General features: G+C 34.2%; 1 protein-coding gene across 15 annotated transcripts in view; it reads right to left on the minus strand.

Annotated features, from left to right (window-relative positions):
- The window catches only part of RALGAPA1 (Ral GTPase activating protein catalytic subunit alpha 1), a 242,119-nt gene that overhangs the window by 152,813 nt on the left and 66,315 nt on the right, over nt 1–22,991 (minus strand). For all 15 annotated transcript variants that reach the window (XM_038544500.1, XM_038544498.1, XM_038544497.1 and 12 more), the window contains exons 11-14: nt 19,756–19,953; nt 8,629–8,766; nt 4,978–5,126; nt 1,570–1,699 (exon numbers count right to left, since the gene is read on the minus strand). In XM_038544500.1, coding sequence (XP_038400428.1) covers nt 1,570–1,699; nt 4,978–5,126; nt 8,629–8,766; nt 19,756–19,953 — 615 coding nt within the window. The remainder of the gene's footprint in view (nt 1–1,569; nt 1,700–4,977; nt 5,127–8,628; nt 8,767–19,755; nt 19,954–22,991) is intronic.

The following is a 22,991-nucleotide window of genomic DNA, read 5'->3' on the forward strand; positions in this document are numbered from 1 at the left end:
GAATTCATGCAATCATTAATATCTACTATAAATTTCATTTTAACAATTGTCGCACTCAACAATCTAGCAATTAGGACAAGATATCAAAACTGAAAAGAACTATCCCTGAAGTTGTAACTATCTTTTATGCTGTATTACATTAATATTAAATAAACGCTGCTTAAAGAGTCTCCACACTATTAAAAATTTGAATTACATTGAAATTATTTATGAATGCTTATTGAGCTAAATTGACCAAAACCTACATTCTATAACTTAAGATGAAAATCAGTATACAATTTGAATATTCTAAAAACAAGAGTTACTAGAAACATACTTGATGAGATGTTTTTGAAAAATTGTAAGTTAAAGAATAAATTAAATTTCATTTTGAAGATACCAGAAAAATTAAAAGTTCTATAAAAAAAAATCCAATCATAGGATAAAAAAACTTATTCACTGAATGGCAGAAATTAGTGATCAGCTATTACCCCTGAGACTTTATGGATTTCTACTGAAGATAAAAAAAACTATTATTGAAGAAACAAGTACCAAACAAGTACCAAAGAGTTTTTCAAAAGCTTAACTCTAAATTCTACTAAGGAATTCACATACATTTATATATTAAATGTAAGATGAAAATGAGCAGAGTGTAAAGTAATAACTAGTGATTCTTAATTCTATCTTTAAACATTCACATTACAAAAAAGTTATTCCATATAGCAAGCTAAAATTTTGCCTTCCTATGATTCCAACAGTGGATTAGTTCTAACAATTGGGAAATTTTTTAAAAAAGGGCTAATGAAGTTAAGAGGAGTTTAGATAATAAATGTAACAGGTTTCAAAATACTATTCACTACCAGCATAAAATTTCAGGCAAACAAGAAAATTAAAAAAAAAATGATTTGAATAACTATATTTATGGCCAAGAATTAGATCTGAATAGCTTTTTATCTTTGATATTAAGAACCATTTTATCCATGTATTTGTATTTAATGTGTCATCTTAAGAACATATTATTTTGCTGTTTTCCAAGGAATCCATAATACATTTAAAGTCAGGTTAGGAAACACAATACGTAATTTTTATATATTTAAAACTACCACTGATACTTAAAGAAGTGAATAAAGTCTTACAGAACAGCCTGATAAGAAAGAATCATGATTAACTACTTTTCCATTACTAAAGACCAACTTAAAAGAAAGTTTTGTTTTTCTAACAATGCCAGAAACTTGGAAACTCATAAAGCAAACAACCAGACCATTCATTACTCATGAAGCTCTCTGGCAGCTTTCTGAGATCATGTAAGTATGCCACATAAGAGAAAAAGTTAAATATCGTCGGCTTGTTTCAATGATTTTTTCACAGACCTGGTATTTCCTCCACTCATACTAGGTTCTGAGTTTCTATGTATGGCAAATAGCCTATAGATAAGCAACTTTTAATTTAGTTCTATAAAAGATCCTTTAATATGAAACAATCTTTGTTTTAAAGTTTTTTCCCCAAGTAACAGGTTCAGGGCCCAGTGAATCTTATAAAAATACATATCTATCCATCTATTTTATCTATTTATTTATTTGTTTTTATTGCCTGGAAAAGAGGTCCTGCAAGTCGACCTGCCAAGGTCATATTTTTTTTCCCCTGGAACTGTAGAAAAGCTTGTGATGGCATCTTCAGTACAGACTCCGTGACTCTGAGCAACACAAGCAGCATCTGTTCCCTTAAAGTAAAAAAATTAATTAATGTTTCCTTCTTACATAGGTTTGTTTTTGGTTAATGAATTTTAAAATTAATATTTGTTATAAAATATATTATCTTTCAATAAGTCAAATATCAAATGTCTTTCAAATTTTTAGAATTCTTTAAATATTAAAATTTAAAATTCCATTTTATAAACTATACCAGCCATTTTTAAACCATTTTTCAGTTACAAAACCCTCTCATCAATTAAAAATTTATGCAAAAGCTGATGACATGGCAGGTGAGAATGTGGAGACTGCTCCAATCCCCCGATCCAACCCCCAAAATCAAGTAGTAACCTTAAGGAAGCTGTTTGAAGAACATTTCTTCTATCTATACAATATAGTCCTACCATGATGCCTATACATCTAATCCATCTTTATAATATGGAGAACAAGCACAGATCCAGAAGTATACCAGGTGAAATTTCAAAAACTGTAAGATTTTTAAGATTAATAGGTCACAATGATCCTGACAGGTAATCAAGGACCATCAACCACTCTTTTGCCTTTTTCCATTCTTTTAAGTTTGGCCAGTTTTAAGCTCTGTACTCTCCTTGTGTACTCCAAATCAAGACAATCCTAATATTAGTTCTACTCTGCCTCTTTCTCCTAGATACTTATTATTAAGACCAGGTGCTTATTTGTACCTAATAATTTGGAAACTGATTCAACCACATGCGAAAAAAGGTATTTCAGTTTGGGTGTACAGCCAGGCTAATAGCCCAAGTCCCTATCACAGCCCTCTCTCTGATTCGTCTGCAGACCCACTCTAGGCATAGTAATATGTGGGACAGTCCATGTGAGAAATGTGCCAGAGGCAGCAAGAGATCACAAGACCTAGATGTCATCATTTTTTGGGAAGTGAACGCAGAATCAAATAGAAAAGTATCACTCAATGAAAAATATCCTGAAAAAAAAAAAAAAAAAGAAAAATATCCTGAATTTATTAATAAATAAATACATGCACTTATTCATAAGAGAAAAATCAAAGCTGCCACGTTTGTAATCTTAGGCTTTTGGCTTAGCTGTATGAAATGAAAAGCTTTTTGAAATCAACTACATATGCAATAAAGCACAGACTTCCCAAATAAATCTTAACTGATTTGTGGTCAAATCAAAACTCATTCATTTATAACTTTTCACTTTGTAACATAATAATAATTCATAAAATCTCATAAATTCAATGTAAATATATGACTAATCTCTCATAATTGACTTCAAGGGAACTTATAAATTTTTTTTAAATTCTAAAATTGTGTTCCATATAGCAGGCCACTCACTTTTAACCTGGCTCAACAGCACTGATGTAAAGTACATTTAAAAAAAAAAAAAAAAAAAAAGGAAGGAGAGTGGAGACTAACAAAAGAATGGTCAAAGTAGAACAGTTACTAGATAATAACCTAGGCTCTGAAGTCTGAAGGACGAGTTCAAATCTCAGCTATGTCAACAAAGATAAATGAACTAATTTCTTTGCACCTAAGGATCACCATATAAAATAGAGATGTTATCCACCTGAGGGAGTGCTACAAGGATTAAGATAGAAAATGCATGCATAGTGCTTAACAAGATACCTGGCATAGAAAAGTGTTCCAATTAAGCTAATAACAAACTACTTCTGGTGGGATTATATCAATGCTAATAAAGATTTTTTTCAAAGTAAAGCCATATTTTCATATGCAGCAAAACATGTATTAGGCATACTCTTTCACTAAGTACTTCCATTTTTTAAGAATAAGTCAAAGGAGAAAAATCATGTATGTATAAGGATGATTACTCTTTTTCCCTCCACCCAAAAACAAAATGAATAAACTACACATTCATCAAAAGGGGACTGGTTAAGAAAATTATGGTACATACAAATGGCTTAATACTATGTGACTACATGCATGGTTTGGGGAACCAGATATATGTTCACCAAAGGGCAAACAATGATTACTTCCAGAGAGTGAGTTTTGGGGCAACTTCAATTTTCTTTTTAAAACTCTTCTTTGGTTTTTATAATGAAAATGTATAATTTTTACAAAAACAAAATAACTGCTCTTTTTCCCAAAAGGCCTATTTTTCCATTCAATTAAATATTTATAGTATACAGGGATGCCTGGGTGGCTTAGTGGTTGAGCATCTGCCTTTGGCTCAGGGAGTGATCCTGGAGTCCTGGGATCAAGTCCCACATCGGGCTCCCTGCATGGAGTCTGCTTCTCTCTCTGCCTAGGTCTCTGCCTCTCTGTCTCTCATGAATAAATAAAATAAAATCATTAAAAAATATATTTATAGCATACAAATAATATATAAAATATTATGCTAAGAAATGTAGGAAATAGGGATCCCTGGGTGGCTCAGCGGTTTAGCGCCTGCCTTTGGCCCAGGGCATGATCCTGAAGTCCTGGGATCAAGTCCCATGTCGGGCTCCCTGCATGGAGCCTGCTTTTACCTCTGCCTGTGTTTCTGCCTCTCTGTGTCTCTCATGAATAAATAAGTAAAATCTTAAAAAAAAAAAAAAAAAAAAGAAAAGAAAAGAAAAAAGAAAAAAGAAAAGAAAAGAAAAAAGAAATGTAGGAAAACAAAAACAGACATACTTTGACATTTTAGGGCCTTTCAATTCAGAGGTAAACAGACCTTTATACAAGTAATTTAAGGATTAGGTCAATTTTGAAAAGAGCTATAACAGATACAAATACATGATGAAAGCAGTGAGGGGGAAATTCAAGTAAGAAGATGTGGGAAAAGGAAGGTGGAATCTAAAGATAGCTATTGTGACAAAAGAAAAAGATAGCAAGAATAAGCTATTCAACAGAAAAGTTTCTCTTTCTGTGGAAGAAAGAGGAATTGTTAAGCTAAAAGCCAAATCCCATTATGCATGGTAAAGTTTAGGTTTGAGAGAAAGATAGAAAAGTAGGCAGGGACCTCAATGTACATGGCCCTGAATGCCAGGTCGAGGAATCAGGCATTCATACAATCATTTACTTATTCTTTTATTTACACATGCATAAATTCATTTATTCACACACGTATTCATTCCTGAGAGTGGTGGGGGGAAGGCATCACATGTCCACTTTAGAAAAATAATCCAAGAAGGCTGATCAAAGATGTCTTCTGAGATAAAGTGGAGACTATTGTCATCATAACTATTACATAAAAGATTTACTAATAGAAGCCTTTACAATATTGTGACAAGCCCTGTTTACAGACGCTATTCCTCTAAAAATTACTATAATTATATATACACAATTAAAAATAAAGGATAAATATTTTTTACCAAGTCTTTTTGTCCATTGATACTTGTACAACCATGAACCGATAAATGTTAAGAATGCGTTTACACATATCTGTGTGCTCATCCAGAAGGTTTTTAATATCATTTGCAGGTTCAAGAAGAAATATGTTTGATGAGTTTATAATAAACACCTAAGACAAAAGAAATGATTAGCTATTCATTATAAAATTAAAATTTCTCAAAGAAAAAATAAATTCAGATGCTGATCACTACGTGATCTACAATGAACTTAAAAGCATAATACTATATATAAGGTTAATTCTGACCCTATCTCTATCAACTAGGTTGACAGGTGAAATTTAAACCCATTAAACCATTTTGTTTTTATGTTTATCCAGACAAATATAAAATCATTACTAGGCACCCAAGGAAAATAAACCAAGTGAAAAACAGAATTTTTTAAAACTGAGAGCTTTAATATAATTGCTGTCATAAAATGAAAGGAACAATAAAAACACAAAGAGTTTAGGATAAAAGATGATACCTAAATCAGGAAGAATTTTCAGAATAAGGTGTTCAATATCCTCTGTTTCATGGTTATAGGCTATGTACTTATCTGCTTTAGTAATAATAAACTGCATGAAGAGAAAGAGTACTACTGAGGTGCCATTAAATGCATCTTTTATTATAGAAAAATTTAAAAATTATAATCAAATCATTAATTATATTCTGTTATTGAAGAGAAAGTAATTATAATGGTGACAGGTATGTACAAAGGTTCTCGAATACCTTGGAGGTACAGAACATTTCATTTACTGTGAACCTAGGACATTTGCATCTTCTATACCCATAATCCTGATATAAATCCCTGAACTACATAATAAAACATAGTTGTAAAATCATGAGAGAAAAGAATATTATGCTAACTTTAGAATACTGAAAGAGATAAATCTGTAATTCTAGCCAACACTGATCAAGAAAAACAGGCATAAATAAACAATAATTAGAAATAAAACAAGGATATAATTATGAGCAATTTGGGAGGAAATTATTCCAAAAAGTAAAAAGCAAGTTTAAAGGACCTGAGGTGAAAGCCTACATAGCATGTTTGAGGAACAGCAAGGAGTGCTAAAGTGGGGAAGCAGTTGGGAAATGATGTTGAGAAACATAACCAGAGCATGTGAGGCAGACTGCCTCACTGCCAGTAGTGAAAGAGTATGTTTTCCCCCTAAACTTTGCAGACCAATCCTATTGTAAAACAGGATAAAAATGAATAAGGAAAGGAAAATGAAGACATACAAAAATATAAACAAAATTCATCAAAATCAAGGAATATTAAATGACTTAGTTTTTAAACTCTCTCAGTTTTGAAATTATCTTGTAGGCCAGAACTAGTCTGGACCACACCTTGAGGAGCAATGATATAAAGCCTTATAGATCATTAAAGACTTCTGCTTTTATGCTTAGTGATAATGCTAAGTCAGTGGAGGGGTTTGAGCAGAAAAATGGTATGATCTGACTTACACTTTACAGGATCCCTCTGGCTACTGTGTTGAGAATACACCACGGTGATAGGTGGGCAAAAGCAGAAGCAAGGATACTAATTAGGAGTTTATTGCAATAATCCAGATGAAACATCATGGAGGCCTGGACACAAGAGGTGGTATAAATGCTGAATAGATTCTGCATACATTATGATGATGACCACGATGTGTTATAAATTAGATGTACAATATAAAATAAGATGGGGGAGGGGTACCTGGGTGGCCCAGTCACTTCAGCATCTGCCTCTTGGTTTTGACTCAGGTCATGAGATAGAGCCCTGTGTTGGGCTCTGCGTTCAGTACAGAGTCTGCTTGGATTTCTGTCTCCCTCTGCCCCTCCCCCTTGCTTGCTCTTGTGCATTCTCTAAATCAGTATGTCTTTAAAATAATAAAAATAAAAAATAAAAGCAAACAAAATGGCTTGAACACCTGGAAAACAGGTGTTATAAATGAAACAAGGAAAACTATAGTAAGAGCATGTTTAAGGCTAGTTTCAGACATGTCAAGTTTGAGATGTGAAGTGTGATATCCAAGTGAAGATGCTAACTTGGTATTTGAATAATTGAGTTTAAGACTCAGGGGTGCCTGGGTGGCTCAATCAGTTAAGTGTCTGACTTTGGCTCAGGATATGTTGGGTTCCCTGCTCAGCAGGGAGTCTACTTCTCCCTCTCAAAGGAATAAAATCTTAAAAAACAAAACAAAACAAAACACGACAACTACTAGAGTTCAGACAGGAGGTCTCAGACTAGAAATAAAATTGTAGATGATCCACCATATAGATGACATTGAAAGCCAGAGGAATTAATGAGATGAGCCAGAGAGTAAGTAGAAAATAGATCAAAAAACTGATTTTGGGCACTTTAACAATGAAATGATCAGGGACATAAAAAAAATCAGTAAAAAGATTCTGAGAGGTGGCCACTGAGACAAGAGAAAAACAGGAGGGAAGCTATTCTGAAGGCCAAGTAAAGAAGAGTTTCAATAGTGAGGAAATATTCTATTCTATAAAACGCTCCTGTCAACTCCATTAAGATAGAAAAATGTACATTTGGAGCACCTGGGTGGCTCAGTCTGTTAAGCATCTGACTCTTGATTTTGGCTCAGGTCATGATCTCAGGATCATGAGATCAGTCAGGCCCAGTGTCACACTCCATGCTGAGCGTGGAGCCTGCTTAAGATTCTCTTTTTTTCTCCCTCTGCCCCTCCTCCCTCTACTTGCACATGCTCTCTCTCTCTCTCTCTCTTAAAAAAAAAAGTGTACATCTGATTTAACAATGTGGAGGTCACATGTGGCATTAACAGGAACAGTCCGATTTTAAAAAATGAATAACTGTATTGAACTACAAATCAAGAAAAAGACAACCCAACAGAATATAGGAAAAGCATATGAATAGAATAGGCAATTCATAAAAAGATACTCAATTTCAGTACTGATGAAGAAAAAGCAAATTAAAACTAGGAAACACAAACTAAAAAAAATGAAAACATTTCATATACATGGGGCAGCAAAAATTAAAATGGACTCTAAGTAAAAGGGAAAGATACAAGGAAATGAGAACTCACAAACATTCTAAAGGAAATGTAAATTATTAGAACTATGTTGGAGGACAATTTGGCAATATTGGTAAAGTCAGGATGATAATGTACAACTCCTCCAACCCAGTAACTCCAGTTCTGGGTATATATCCTAAGGAAATTCTTCCACATGTGCAAAAGAAGTACATAGGTAAGAATATTCAATGTAGCACTATTTAGGATAGGGAAAAACTGGAAACTTAAAAAAATCAACAGAAAAATGAATAAGTAAATAATCATAAAATAAGTAAAATACTAGAAAACAACACATATCAACACAACTCAAAAACATAATGGTTAATGCAAAAAGAAAGTACCAGATGATGGGACACCATGACACAATTTACACAAATTTGTCTGTAAAAGTAATATGTAATATTTACCAATACATATTTATTAGGAAGTTAAAGTTAAGGAAAAAACAAAATTAATATTTTATAATGAAAACTGACAAATGTGGATGTTGAGTTTATTAAAAAATTATACTGTACAATGAAATACTGAACCATATATTTGAAATATTTAATGATTTTATTGTAATTTTTTTTTTCTTAATAACCAAAAAGTGAACCACCTGCAAAACTGCCTGGGTACCAGCTCGTATGTTTTGTTCTATGATTTCTTCGGAGGCATTATGAAGAACATCTTGGTAGGAGCCATTTTTTGCCCAAGAAGAATTTCGAACGTGATCAACAATATCAGTCCCATTTTCCTAAAGAGAAATATCAAGTTTTTAATTTTCATTATAAATGCTGCAACAAGAGAGTAAGCTGAAGAAGTAAACTGGAAATTATCGGGTCCTTCTGCTTAGCATCTTCTTAAAAGAGAAGATATTTCACTGGATTAGAAAAGCAATGTAGGTTCACTTTTAAAAAAAAAAGGTTCTTCTAATTGACAAAAATATAAAGAAAATTTAAAACATCCAAAGGGTCAGATAAAATTTTTAACATTTTAGATACAGAGACATTTTTCTATGTATCTAATCTCCCTTTAAATAAATCTCCCTTATATAACTTACACATTTAAAAACAAGATTAATGTTACCTAAAAGTCTGTAAAATATGAATTTTGTATTAAACTGAATGCCAGAAACCAAACAAATAAAACAGAAAATAGCTTAGATTTATTTTAAAGTATTAAAATTCTTATTACCCAAAGAGAGAAGAAGAATATTAGGTACTTCAAACCACTAAGACAGCATCTTTCTGCTTAAGTTTTAGCTGTCAAAAGTCTTACGGAGTACAAAGTTCCCTCAGGTGAAAAGCCACAAAAACATACATTTCACCAGAGTTGTTCCCTTTTTTTTTTAGTTTCTTTCTGCTTTTGGTCACTCAGCAATATTTTCAAATAGTTGGCTAGTTTTTTTTTTTAATATTTTGTCTAGAGGTTATAATTGCAATATGCAGATTTAGTCTAAGACAAACTACTCTGCTATTCAAAGTACTGAAATCAGCTCTATCTCAAGCCAATATAATATATCACAGTATATTATACTCTTAAGTCTCATACTCCTATGATCGGATATCTTCTGAACATTTCTATCTGAATGACCCCAAAACATATCCAACTCAAAATATTTAAAAGTTAAGTTTATTAACCAAGTCCTATCCATTCTTACCAACCCCTCTGGACACAACAGTCACCACTACCAAACTTGCATTTTAAAAAATTCTATTCATCTATGAATGGCAGCTACCATGTTGCAAGAGAAACAAACTTCGGACACTTCCCAACTCATTTCTCTCACCCAACTAATCTTCAAGGTATATTGATTTTACCATCAACGCAGCTCTTATCTGTCTTCTTCCTTCTATTTCCACTGTCCTGGGTACTTCTCTCCCTTCAAACATTGCTAATAATTCCTAACTAGTCGTCTTGCTTCAAGGCTGGCTTCCAATCAATCTATCTTCCATTCTGGGCTTGATATGATCTTCCAAAATATGTAACTATCTGTACCATTCTTCTATTCACAATCCTTCAAAGACTTTCCAGTATTTATCTAGAATGTAATCACTGTTAACTACAATGGCATATAAGTTTCTGAACAGAGTCTAGTTCTTGCCTACCTCTTATTTCCTAGCACTCCCTCCCACCTCCTCTTAAATAGAGCCATATAAATAAATAATTTAGGGTCTCTCACATCTTTGTAGATGCTATTCACACTGTGTGGTTCCTTTCCCATTTACCTGCACTTCATATTACACTACCTCCTCCATGAAGACTTCCCTAAGCCTCAACAGAGTTAGGTATTCTGTCTTTCACACTCTAAGATCCTAACAATATTCTTCTGTAATACTTATTTTGCATCTTTGTTTTCTTGCTAAACTATAAGTTATGTGAAGGTAGAAAAGATATCCTTTCATGTTTCTATTTCAAACACTGGTTCTCCAAGTGGACATTACCATATTTTTACAGGGCACTCTCAGAGTGCTTTGTTTTCACAAAAATTGAGAATACCTTAGGGATTTAATGGGGTGAGCCAGGAAATGCTAAACATACTACAAGATAAATAAGAGTCTGCACACACACAAACTATCTTGTATTCCAGGTCTTTGAAATGTCCCATAGACACTTAATTATAAATGTGGTTTTTTATTCACTATCTGAATCTATAACTTAACTCCATTTTATAATTAAAACCAAATTTTAAAACATTTTTATATATTAAATTTATCAGAAATATATATCAGTGATTGATTATATCTTTTTTTGTTGTTCATGCCATTAGCAAGAGTTGTTGGCATCCTGAAAACTCACGTCTCTAATAACAAAACTAGTTTCAGTATTTGAGTAATCAAAAGAACACACTTATAAAACACACCTGCATTACCAGCCTTCTGTACCTTCCTCCTTTCCTTCCTCCCTCCTTTCCACTATTTAATTAGGTATGTAGATGTATTATTTTTTTTATCTATCATTTTTATTTAAGGATAGTAAATGACAAAGGGTAAGCTCAGTATTAGGCTATAAGCAATAAAAATCAGGGGAAAATAAATTGTTTAAACTGACAGCTTTATTTTTTAAAATGATGCAAAAATTGGATGTTCTAATTGATGCATAAAAATAGGACTATAATTATTTCATAATTTACATGGTAAATTTAATTTACTTCAATTATATTTCTCAGTTACACTTAGTTACATTTCTTAATTATATTTTATTTCTTTTTAGAAATAGGAAAGGATGCGCCACAACATATTACACATATGCATATGTAAATCTTGATTCGTTGAATCCCTGCAGAATGTGGTCTATTCATTCATATATTAATATCCTGTTAATCCACTGATGAGATTAATCAGCAACAACAAAAATTACCAAATCACTCCTACCCAGATTTAGTAAAATATACGTCAGTGTCACACTCTCCAACTTTTTGATTAGAATGTGGCCTATGAAAAGGATTAAAAAACTGAAGAACAAGAATTTACACTTAAAGAATAAATGATACCAGGTACACCCAAATTTCACTTCCACTCTGTCTTCCCTCATCCTTTCTCCTCTATGATTAAACTCCAGCCTTTCTTATCATAGACCAGTTTATTCTACAATTAAGGATTTTTTTAATGCTGCAATGAGCAATAGTGCAAAACTTTCCAAGAAAGAATCCAGTATATTCTAGTAGTTTAAGTACCCAACTATTAGAATAAGACAGGTAAGGGCAAACTGTAGTTTGATAATCATCCTTAAGAAATATGTACTACATACAACACTGATTTTTATCTAGTACCATAGTTTTATAGATTACACCATTTTACTTAAGTATGATTGACATGCAATATAATATCAGTTTCAGGCTTACAACATAGTGATTAAACATTTACATACATTACAAAATGATCATGACAACAAGTGCAATTACCACTTATCACTTTACAAAGTTATAATACTATTAACTATTCTCTATGCTATACTTTATATCTCAGTGATTTCATTTTATAATTTGAAGTTTGTAGCTCTTAATCCCCTTAACCTATTTCACTTATCTCCCCAACTGTCTCCCCTCTGGCAACTCCCAGTAGGTTCTCTGTATTTCTGAGTCTGTTCCTATTTTACTTTTTCATTTGTTTTGTTTTTTAGAATCTACATATAAGTCAAATCATATGGTATTTTTCTTTCCCTGACTTACTTAACATAATGCCCTCTAGTCCATCCATGTTATCACAAATGGCAAGATTTCGTTCTTTTTTTTTAGGGCTAAGTAATATCCGTGTGTGTGTGTGTGTGTGTGTGTGTGTGTGTGTGTAGAAAGAAAGAGATTCATTCATCTACTAATGGGACACTTTGTTGTTTCCATATCATGGCTACTGTAAATGATGGTGCAACGAACACAGGAGTGTACTATCTTTTTGGATTAGTGTTTTCATTCAGATAAGTACTCAGAAGTAGAATTGCTGATCATATGGTATTTTTAATTTTTTTTAGTAATCTCCATACTGTTTTCCATAGTGCACCAATTTGCATATTCACCAACAGGACAAAAGAGTTACCTTTTCTCTACATTCTCACAAACACTATTCTTTCTTGCTTTTTTATACTACCATTCTGATAGGTGTGAGGTGGTATCTCATTATAGTTTTTTTTTTTTCTTTTAAAGATTTTATTTATTCATGAAGACACAGAGGCAGATACACAAGTAGAGGGAGAAACAGGCTCCCCGTAGGGAACTCAATGCAGGACTCAACCCCAGGACATGATCTCAGCCAAAGGCAGATGCTCAACCACTGAGCCACCCAGGTGCCCCCCTTCATTGTAGTTTTCATTTGCAATTTCCCTGATGATTAGCGATCTTGAGCATCTTTTCATGTATCTGTTGGCCCTGTTTGCGTTTTTGGAAAAATGTCTATTCTGATTCTCTGTTCATTTTTTAATCAGATTGTTTGTTTTGTTGGTGTAGAGTTGTAGAGTTCTTTATGTATTTTGGATATAAACTCCTTATTGGATATATCATTTGCAAATACATTCTGTCAATCAGTAGGCTGCATTTTTGTTTTGCTGATGATTTCCTTTGCTATGCAAAAGCTTTTCAGTTTGACGTAGTCCCAACTGTTTGTTTTTGTTGTCCTTGCTTGAGGAGGCAAATTCAAAAACGTATTACTAAGACAAACGTCAAAGAGCTTAATGCCTAGGTTTTCTTTCAGGAGTTTAATGGTTTCAGGTCTTACACTTAAGTCTTTAATCCATTTTGAGTTTATTTTTGTGTATACCGTTAAGAAGGTAGTCCACCTTCATTCTTTTGCTTGTAGCTGTCCAATTTTCCCACACCACTTACTGAAGAAATAGTCTTTACTTCATTATATATTTTTGCCACCTTTGTCATAGATTTACTGACCAAATAACTGTGAGTTTATTTCTGGGCTCTCTGTCCTGTTCCACTGATCTATGTGGCTCTTTTTGTGTCAGTACCATACTGTTTTGATTACTACAACTTTATAATATAGTCTGAAATAAGGAAGTGTGTGATACCTCCAATTTTGTTCTTCTCAAGATTGCTTTGGCTATTCAGACTATTTTGTGGTTCCATACAAATTTAGAGTTATTGATTCTGGTTCTGTGAAAATTGCTATTGGTATTCTTTTTTTTTTTTTTTTTAATTTTTTATTTATTTATGATAGTCACAGAGAGAGAAAGAGAGAGAGGCAGAGACACAGGCAGAGGGAGAAGCAGGCTCCATGCACCAGGAGCCCGATGTGGGATTCGATCCTGGGTCTCCAGGATCGCGCCCTGGGCCAAAGGCAGGCGCCAAACCGCTGTGCCACCCAGGGATCCCCTGCTATTGGTATTCTGATAGGGATTGCACTGAATCTGTAGACTGCACTGGAAAGAATGGACATTTTAACAATGTTAACTCTTCCAATCCATGAGCTTGGTATTTATCTTTCTATTGTGTCTTCGTCAGTTTTTTTCATCAATGTCTTAAAGTTTTCACTGTAGAGGTCTTTCACTTCACTGGTTAAATTTATTTCTAGGTATTTTATTCTTTTGGTACAATTGTAAATGGAATTGTTTTCTTAATTTCTCTGTTACTGTTATTAATGTATTAAAATGCCACAGATTTCAGTATATTGTTTGTATACTGTGACTCTCTTGAATTTATTAGTTTTGACAGATTTTTAACAGTGTTTCCTATGTATGATACTACGTTATTTGCAAATAATGAGTTTTACTTCTTCCTTAATTTGGATGCCTTTTATTTCTTTTTCTTGTCTGATTGCTGTGGCTAGGATTTCCAATGCTATGTTGAATAAAAGTGGTAAGAGTAGGTATTTTTGTCTTGTTCCTGATCTTAAAGTTCTCAGTTTTTCACCATTGACTATGATGTCAGCCATGGGTTTTTTTATAGACAGTCTTTATTAAAGTATGTTCCCTCTAAACCTACTTGAGCTTTTATCATAAATTGATGTTGAATTTTGTCAAGTGTTTTTTCTGCATCTATTAAAATGATCATGATTTTTACCCTTCATTTTGTTAATATGGTATATCATGTTGATTATGTTGATTGATTCGCAAATACTGAACCATCCTGGCATTCCCAGTGAATCCCACTTGAACGTGATGATTATTTTAATGTATTTTAAAATGAGGTTGCTAATATTTTGTTGAGGATTTTTGCATCTATGTTCATCAAGGATACTGGCCTATAGTTTTCTTTTTTTTGTAGCATCTGTGTCTGGTTTTGGCATCAGGGTAATGCTAGCCTCATACAACGTATTTGGAAGATTTCATTACATTAATTTTTTGGAATAGTTGAGAAAAACAGGTATTAACTCTTCCTTAATTGCCTGATGGAATTTATCTGTGAACTCATCCAGTTTGGGAGTTTCTTGATTACAAATTCAATTTCATTAATAGTAATTATTTTGTTCAGATTTTCTATTTCTTCCTGATTCAGTTATGGAATATACTATATGTTTCTAGGAATTTATTCTTTTCTTAGGCTGTCCCATGTGGTGGCATATAATTTTCTGTAGTAGTCTCTTTTAAGCCTTTGTATTTCTATTGTATTAGTTGTTACTTCTCCTACATTCCTGATTTTATTTGAGCCTTTTTCTCTTGAGGAGTTTGGCTAACATTGTCAATTTTGTTTATCTTTTCAAAGAACTAGCTCTTGGTTTCATCAATCTTTTTTATTGTGTTTTTAGTCTCTGCTCCATTGATTTTTCCTCTGATCTTTATTACTTCCCTCCTTCTACTATCTCTGGGTTTTGTTCTTTTTCTGGTTTCTTTAGATATATGTCAGATTGTTTGAGATTTTTTGGATTACTCAGGTAGGTCTGTATTTATATAAACTTCTTAGAACTGCTTTTGCTGTGTTCCAGAGATCTAGGAACATTGTCTTCATTTTTATTTATCTCAAGGTATTTTTTTTTCCTCAAGGTATTTTTTTATTTCTTTGTTGACCCCACTGCTTATTTAGTAGCATGTTGTTTAGTCTCCATGTCTTTGTATTTTTTTCAATTTTTTTCCTTCTAATCTCTAGTTTCATAATATTCTGGTTGGAAAGATGCTTGATATGATTTCCATCTTCTTAAATTTACTGAGACTTGTTTTGTGGCCTAATAGGCAACCTGTCTTACAGAATGTTCCATGTGCACTTATAAAAAAAAAAATGTGTATTCTGCTGTTTCAGATGGAATGTTCTGTACATATTTAAGTCCATCTGATTTAATATCTCATTCAAAGCCACTATTCCTTTTCATTTTCTATCTGGGCAATCTAGCCACTGATTTAATGAGGTGTTAAAATTCACTATTAATATTGTATTACTGTAATTTCTCCTTTTGTCTGTTACTATCTGCTTTATATATTAAGATGATCCTATGCTGGATGCATCTATATTTATAAATATATTCTTTTGCTGTACTGCTCCTTTCATCATTATGTAATGCCCTTCTGTTTCTTTTACAGTCTTTGTTTTAAAGTTTATTATGTCTGACATAAGTATTACTACCCCAGCTTTATTGATCATTTCTATTTGCATAGAGGTTTTTTTTCTATCTCATCACTTTCAGTCTGTATGTGTCATGTAGGCAGCATACAGATGGGTCTTTTTAAAATCTATTCAGTTACTTTATGACTTTTGATTGAATATTTAGCCCATGTACATTAATTATTGATAGGTATGTAGTTATTGCCTTTTGTTCATTTTTCTAGCTGTTTTTGTAGTTCTTCTCTGTTCCTTTTTTCTTTCTTGCAGTCTTCTCTTATGATTTGATGATTGTCTTCAGTGTTGTGCTTGGATTCCCTTATTTTCTGCGTATCTGTTACAGGTTGTTTGTGGTTGCCATAGGGTTCATGTATAACACCCTATGTATTAGCCACCTATTTTAAGTTGATGGTCACTTAAGTTCAAACACATTCTAAAAGTACTATATTTTTACCTCCCCCTTGTCATGTATTATGCATTTGACACCATATTTTACATGTTTTTACTTTGTGTATCCCTTACATAGTTATTGTAAATACAGTTGATTATTACTTTTTTCTTTTAATCTTCATGCTAGCTTTATAAGTGACTGACCTACAACCTTCATTATATGTTTGCTTTTACAAGTTGTAGGAGTGCTAAAAACAATGACTCCACTGTTGGCCCTCCTTCTTGTTCATTTTTGCTTGATGACCTCTCATGGGGCTGTATGTCCCAGGCCCTTGGAGATTAATATACATACTTTAGAAATGCCTGCCAAGGCTGGGGTGGGAGAAGCTTGCTTTGGCCACCTGTGAATCTGTTAAAGATGATGCAGTCTTTAGCCTTCCACAAGATCTAATTAAAGGTTAGCTGTCAATTAGGTGCATGTGAACTCTGTGATCACATAATAATGCCCTTCTGAGTATCTCTTGCCCTATAAAATCTGTGAACTAAGTCTAGACTTTGTGGAGGATAGCTGTACAGCACCTGGATCATCATGTGCCTGATCATCTATCTCATCAGTAAGTTACCCTGAATAAAACTCTGTAAACTATATCGAGTTGCCTTCTTTGATTTCCAGTCTCAAAGTGTCTTCTCAGCTCAGGGAATACTTTACTGTACCTCCCCTACCTTCTAACACCAATAAAATGTTTTCTTTTATAATTTTATTTTTGCTTCTAGTTATGCCTTTTTCTTTTCTGCATAAAGAAGTCACTTTAACATTTCCTATTAAGGCTGGTGCAGTGGTGATGAATGCCTCTAATTTTTGTTTGGGAAATTCTCTCTAGTTCTGAATTATAACCTTGCTGGGTATTCTTGGTTATAGGTTTTCTTCCTTTGAGCACATTAAATACATCAAGCCACTCCCTCTGGCCTGCAAAGTTTCTGCTGAAGACTCAGTTGAGAGTCTTATAGATGTTCCCTTGTATGTTAGTTGCTTTTCTTTTGTTGCTCTTAAAATTCTTTGTAACTTCTGACATTTTAATTATGCGTCTTGGTGTAGACATCTTTAGGTTCATCTTATTTGGGGCTTATCTATGCTTCCTGAACCTGGATATCTATTTCTGTCCTCAGTTTAGGAAAGTTCTCAGCTGTTATTCCTTCAAATAAGGTTTCTGCCCCTTCCTCACTCCCTTCTTCTGGGACTCGTTTATAGCAAATGTTAATACTTTTGATGTTGCCCCAGAAGTCCCTCACCCTGTCTTACATATTTTTTTTTTTCCTTTTGCTGCTTGGCTTGGATGATTTCCACTATTCTGTCTTCCAGGTCACTGATCCATTCTTTTGCATCCTTTCCCAGGCTGTTGATTCCCTCTGGTATATTTTTCATTTGAATTATTGTATTTTTCAGATATCATTTTTTAAAAATAATTTCTCTTAGAAGTTCTGAATTATCCACTCTACTTCTAAGTTCAGTGAGCATCTTTTATGACTATCACTTTTAACTCTTTATCAGGTAGATTATGTAACTCCTTTTGATTTAGTTATTTTTCTGAGTTTTTTTTTTTTCCTCCTATCATTTGGATCATATGCCTGTCTCCTCATTTTGTCTGACTCGCTGTGTTTGTTTCCAAGTATTAGATAGTAGGTCACCTACATCTCCTGGTCTCAAAGGTAATAACCTTATGTGGAAGGTGTTCAGTGGGGTCCAGAAGTACAATTCCCTCCTCCCACAGTCACTAAAGCTAGGTGCCCTCTGTATGTGCAGCATGCATCCTTGTGTTGTTGAATGAGCTCTGATGCTTGGGCATTCTGGTAGGCAGGCTGGCCCCCAGGCCAACTAGTTGCAATGCCTATCCAGGACTACTATGGGTGCACTGGTGGGAGGAGGTAAACCCTGGTGCAGCTGGCTATAAAGCCCAACCATGATGTTGTGGGTTGCTGGTGGACAGGACCAGTCCCCCAGTGCAGGAGTCACTTTGGAGGTACACCACTCCCAGCCAAGGCCACCCAGTGCATGTGGCAGGGTGGGAGCAGTTTAAGAGAAGGTCTGCTGGAGGAGTGGGTCGATTTTGAAGGAGAATACCAGGGTGGGAAGACTGATGCTAGCAAGGTAGGTAGAGAATGTCAGAACTACCACCCACAAGCATTAAACTACCTAGGCTAAATGAGGGCAAGAAAATGGTACCCACTAGTATTTCCATGTCCAAAGAAAAGTTCCTACAGAACCCTGCCCCTCCAGCATATGCTCTAAGATCAGTCAATAAATATCCTTTATGGGGGCACCTGGGTGGCTCAGTGGTTGAGCGTCTGCCTTCAGCTCAGGTCGTGATCCTGGGGTCCTGGGATTGAGTCACATATCAGGTTCCCCACAGGGAGCCTATTTCTCCCTCTGCCTATCTCTGCCTCTCTTTCTCTGTGTCTCATGAATAAATAAAATCTTTAAAAAAAATTAAAATTAAAAAAATATATCCTTTATGTATGTCTCAGGTGCTCTGCAAACTGCTGCTACTGTGCTGGGTCTCAGAGTAAGTGAGACTATGTGTGGGACCTTCAGGAGCATTATCTCAGTTTCCTATAGACCCCTGGCTATCCCAGATTTTAGCCCCAATGATTTTCAAATATCCTAAAGTTAAGCTCTGCTGATTTTCAAAGTCAGATGTTGTGAGGGCCTCATTTTTCCTGTGCAGATCTCCAGGGTGGGGGTGAATGACATGGTGCTTAATCTCCTTGCTCTTTAGGGAGTATCTCTATTCCTGTGATACCAAACCACTTGTGGGCCACCAGACTAGGGGTTTTGGTTCCCAACCTGACCACATCTCTGCCTTCTCAAGGTGGCTTTTTCTTTTCTTTTTTTTTTTTTAAGGTAATCTCTACGTCCAACATGATACCTGAACTCACAACTCGAGATTTAGAGTCACATACCCCACCAACTGAACCAGCCAGGCACCCTGTGGCTTTCTTTTTATCTTTAGTTGTGCACGAGCTGGTCTCCTAATCTTTAGATCTTTCTGAGTTCTTTCTTATATAGTTACAATCTTGGTGTGTCCATGGGAAGAAGTGAGCTCAGGACTCAGCCATCCTCCTACAGTCTCAAATATCACACCTTTTAAAATGGCATCTAATTGTGATCTATACAATGGATTAAAGAACCAGGATACTGATCTCATTATTAATTTTTAACGTTGTAACATCAAAAAGCTTTGGGGCAGAGTACTGTGGTAACTGCTATTTCACCTAAGTTGCAAATATACTAAAAAGTAAGTATTGTATGTCAACATGTTATTATACTTTTGTGAAAATCTAATATATTAAACTTATACTAAAATATTTGAAGTCTTATCAGTTTACCTCTTCTCTCTTTTCTCCTTCTTCCATTGAAATAACATGGTCTGTGACACTATCAATACAAGGTAAGTCTGAAGAAGAGATCGCAATTTCTTCAGGTTCTTGCATAAACAAAGGTTTTTCTTCTTGCTGAATCCATTCTTGATATACTTTTACCACTTTTCTCATAGCTGCTGCTTCACAAATTGGTAATAAAAATGCCTAGTGCAAAAAAAAAGAGAACACATATGATACATTTTACTTTGTCACAAACCACTAATACATTTTTATCTTCTTATAAAATGATATAAATGATTTTTAAAGAGTTAAAGTCAACCAATTCATTGCCAGAATATTTATAATCATAACAACTTAGCCCTCCTTTAAAAGGTTCAAGGTATAAGAAAAAAAAAATCTCAAAGAAATTCTATTCTCAAATATTAAAAAATGAACTTTTTAAAATTAGCATGGGAATCCTCTGCAGTTTCTCCTCAACTTTGCTGTGGACCTAAAGCTGATCTAAAACAAAATTTAATCATTTGGAAAATATTAGTGATCTCCAGAGCTAAGATATTAATGCACAAATTGTCATACTACATCCCAGGTGGCTTGATGAATTTACTAAACACCAGAGTGTATATAACCCTTGTCCTTTTAAGCCCCAAAGTCTGATTTTGCCAATACACTAAATATGCATCTTAAAGAAACTGGTATTAGCCATGGCTAAAAAAAATTGATACATAAAAACCAGAGTGCCAAATTATACATTTACGATGAGAAATAACTGTCATAGAAACCAGAACATTCAAATCCATACATTAACACCTTATCCTTATGAAGAAGCACCACTAGACATCAATATTAACTGAAAATAAGCTAAGATATCATTCAAAAAATATTTCTGCATCTATATACTCAGCAAATTTTCTGTTTGTAGATGAGGTCATCTCCAGTTCTGATTCTATGACCATAAACTATTATACAACCAAAAACTATGTGGAGAAGGAATCAAAATAACAGGAGACAGAAAAATCAAATATTAATGGTATTAGCTTAAGAAAATCTGATACAGTTTTCTAACAAGTGGCTTCGCCAATGGTATATGATTTACCAGGAGCTATGCCACCTTCTTCAGTGAAAAACAGTTACAAAACATTCAAACCAAACAAGCTGGTCTCTGGTATTTTTAATATTCTTTTATAATTAACCAACTCAGACTGTGATGGACACATTCCTTAAGATTTAATCAAGTACAGTGAGCATTTGGCAGACCTGGGAATTTTTTGTCTTCTTAAAGCAATGGTTTGCATTTTGGTCCAGAACCCCTACTCCATAGATGTCAGAAAGAATAACAGGTATTCTAAAATAAGAGTAACAATACTTTACATTTTTGCAAAAATCTTTAATGTTTAGCTTAATAAAAGATGGCTGGATTTTCTTGTCTGCTTGCTTCTGCATCCAATCTAATACAACACCACATGTAGGTATCTCTGGAAAACTTCACCATACTTGTGAAAATAGGACAGTGCAGAAAAAATACATAAAATCTTAGTACTGTCATGAAAATAGTTTTGATCTCATGGACCTGAAAAGATCCTAAAGACTTCCCAGAAGCCTGTGACCACAGTTGTGATCCACTGCCTTAAAGTGACTTTAAGGAAAAAAAAAAAATATATATATATATAATATCTATATATAAAATTATACATATACACACATAAAATCTGTGCTGTTCTTAAAGGTTAAACTATTGATGTGTTATATTTATCTCACATCAAAATACCTGGGAGCTCCTCATTGTACACTCCAAGTCATGACAACATAAAGCACACTGGGTTTACTTATAAGGGGTAAATGCCTGGAGTGCATCTATGCCTATTCTATTTGAATATGGAGAATAATTTTATCATTTCAATGATTTGGGGATTTATGTTTTATAGTTATATCTTTACTTTAAAGACATATAACAATATAAATACCTTCATCTGAGATAGACTTCAATCATTATACTTGCCTGAAAATAACATCATCAACCATATTAACAAATTATCTCAAGACTTATTAGCTTCTAGAAATAAATGTTAGCCCTCAGGTAGCAATGATAAAGAACCTGGAATTCAATAATTACAGAATGTCTTCTTTTTTATTTTTTAGAGAAAGAGAGAGAAAAATTGTGAGAGCTGGGGGAGGGGGAAAGGGAGAGGGAGAGAGAATATCCCAAGCATGCTCCAACATCCAGCACAGAGCCCAATGTAAGGCTTGATCTCAAGACCCTGAGATCATGATCTGAGCTGAAATCAAAAGTTGGATGCTCAACCAAGTGAGCCACCCAGGTACCCCAACACTTAGAGAACTTCTTGATTCATTCACCAAATATTTACAGAACTTCTTGATTCATTCATCATGACTTGAGCTGAAATCAAGAGTCAGATGGTTAACCAAATGAGCCACCCAGATACCCCTCCGGTCATGATCTCAAAGGTTGCAGGATGGACCCTTGGTCCATGATGGACCCTCCTCATCAGGCTCTGCACTGGGCCTGGAGCTTGCTTGAGATTCCCTCTCTCCCTCTCCCTCTGCCCCTCACCACACTTTTTCTCCCTCTTTAAAAAATAAGTAATAAAAATAATTATCAGAATAAAAACATCTCAGAAAACTTGAGTTCCCAGCAATATCATTTAAAGATACCCCGGAATATCTCCTGCATAAAACACCTAAAAAAATACAATATACCTTTTTAAGTGAATGGCTCAGTTTGTAAGGATATTCTGAGTCTAGAACAAAATGTGAGTACTAATCCAGAGAGGAAAATGAACAATGAAGCTGTTGGCTGCTGCCTTGGACAGCCTAGAGAGTGGGTTTAAATAACCACCTGTACAAAGGTGAGACACAGATCAGTCCTACATGTAAAACTGACACCAATGAAGGCTATAACCTCAATACAAAGGTGGGCCAGGAGGGAGAAGGCAAAAAACAACGCCAGAGAAGAGTCAACGAGGAAACTTGTCTACTAATAGACTTGGGATACGGGAATCAAGGGAAGAACAGCCTTTCTTACAAATTCATATTCTCAGACTGGTCATCACATGACTTTGCTGCAAAGCAGGAAGAATCATAAATTGAGAATATTTATTTATTTATTTATTTATTTTTAAGAAAGAGGGAGGCCACTCTGGGTTGGTAGGTGGCAGTTTTAATTTTTATTTATTTACGATAGTCACACACAGAGAGAGAGAGGCAGAGACACAGGCAGAGGGAGA

Source organism: Canis lupus, chromosome 8 (genome assembly GCF_011100685.1).
Source record: "Canis lupus familiaris isolate Mischka breed German Shepherd chromosome 8, alternate assembly UU_Cfam_GSD_1.0, whole genome shotgun sequence".
NCBI classification, from domain to species: domain Eukaryota; kingdom Metazoa; phylum Chordata; class Mammalia; order Carnivora; family Canidae; genus Canis; species Canis lupus.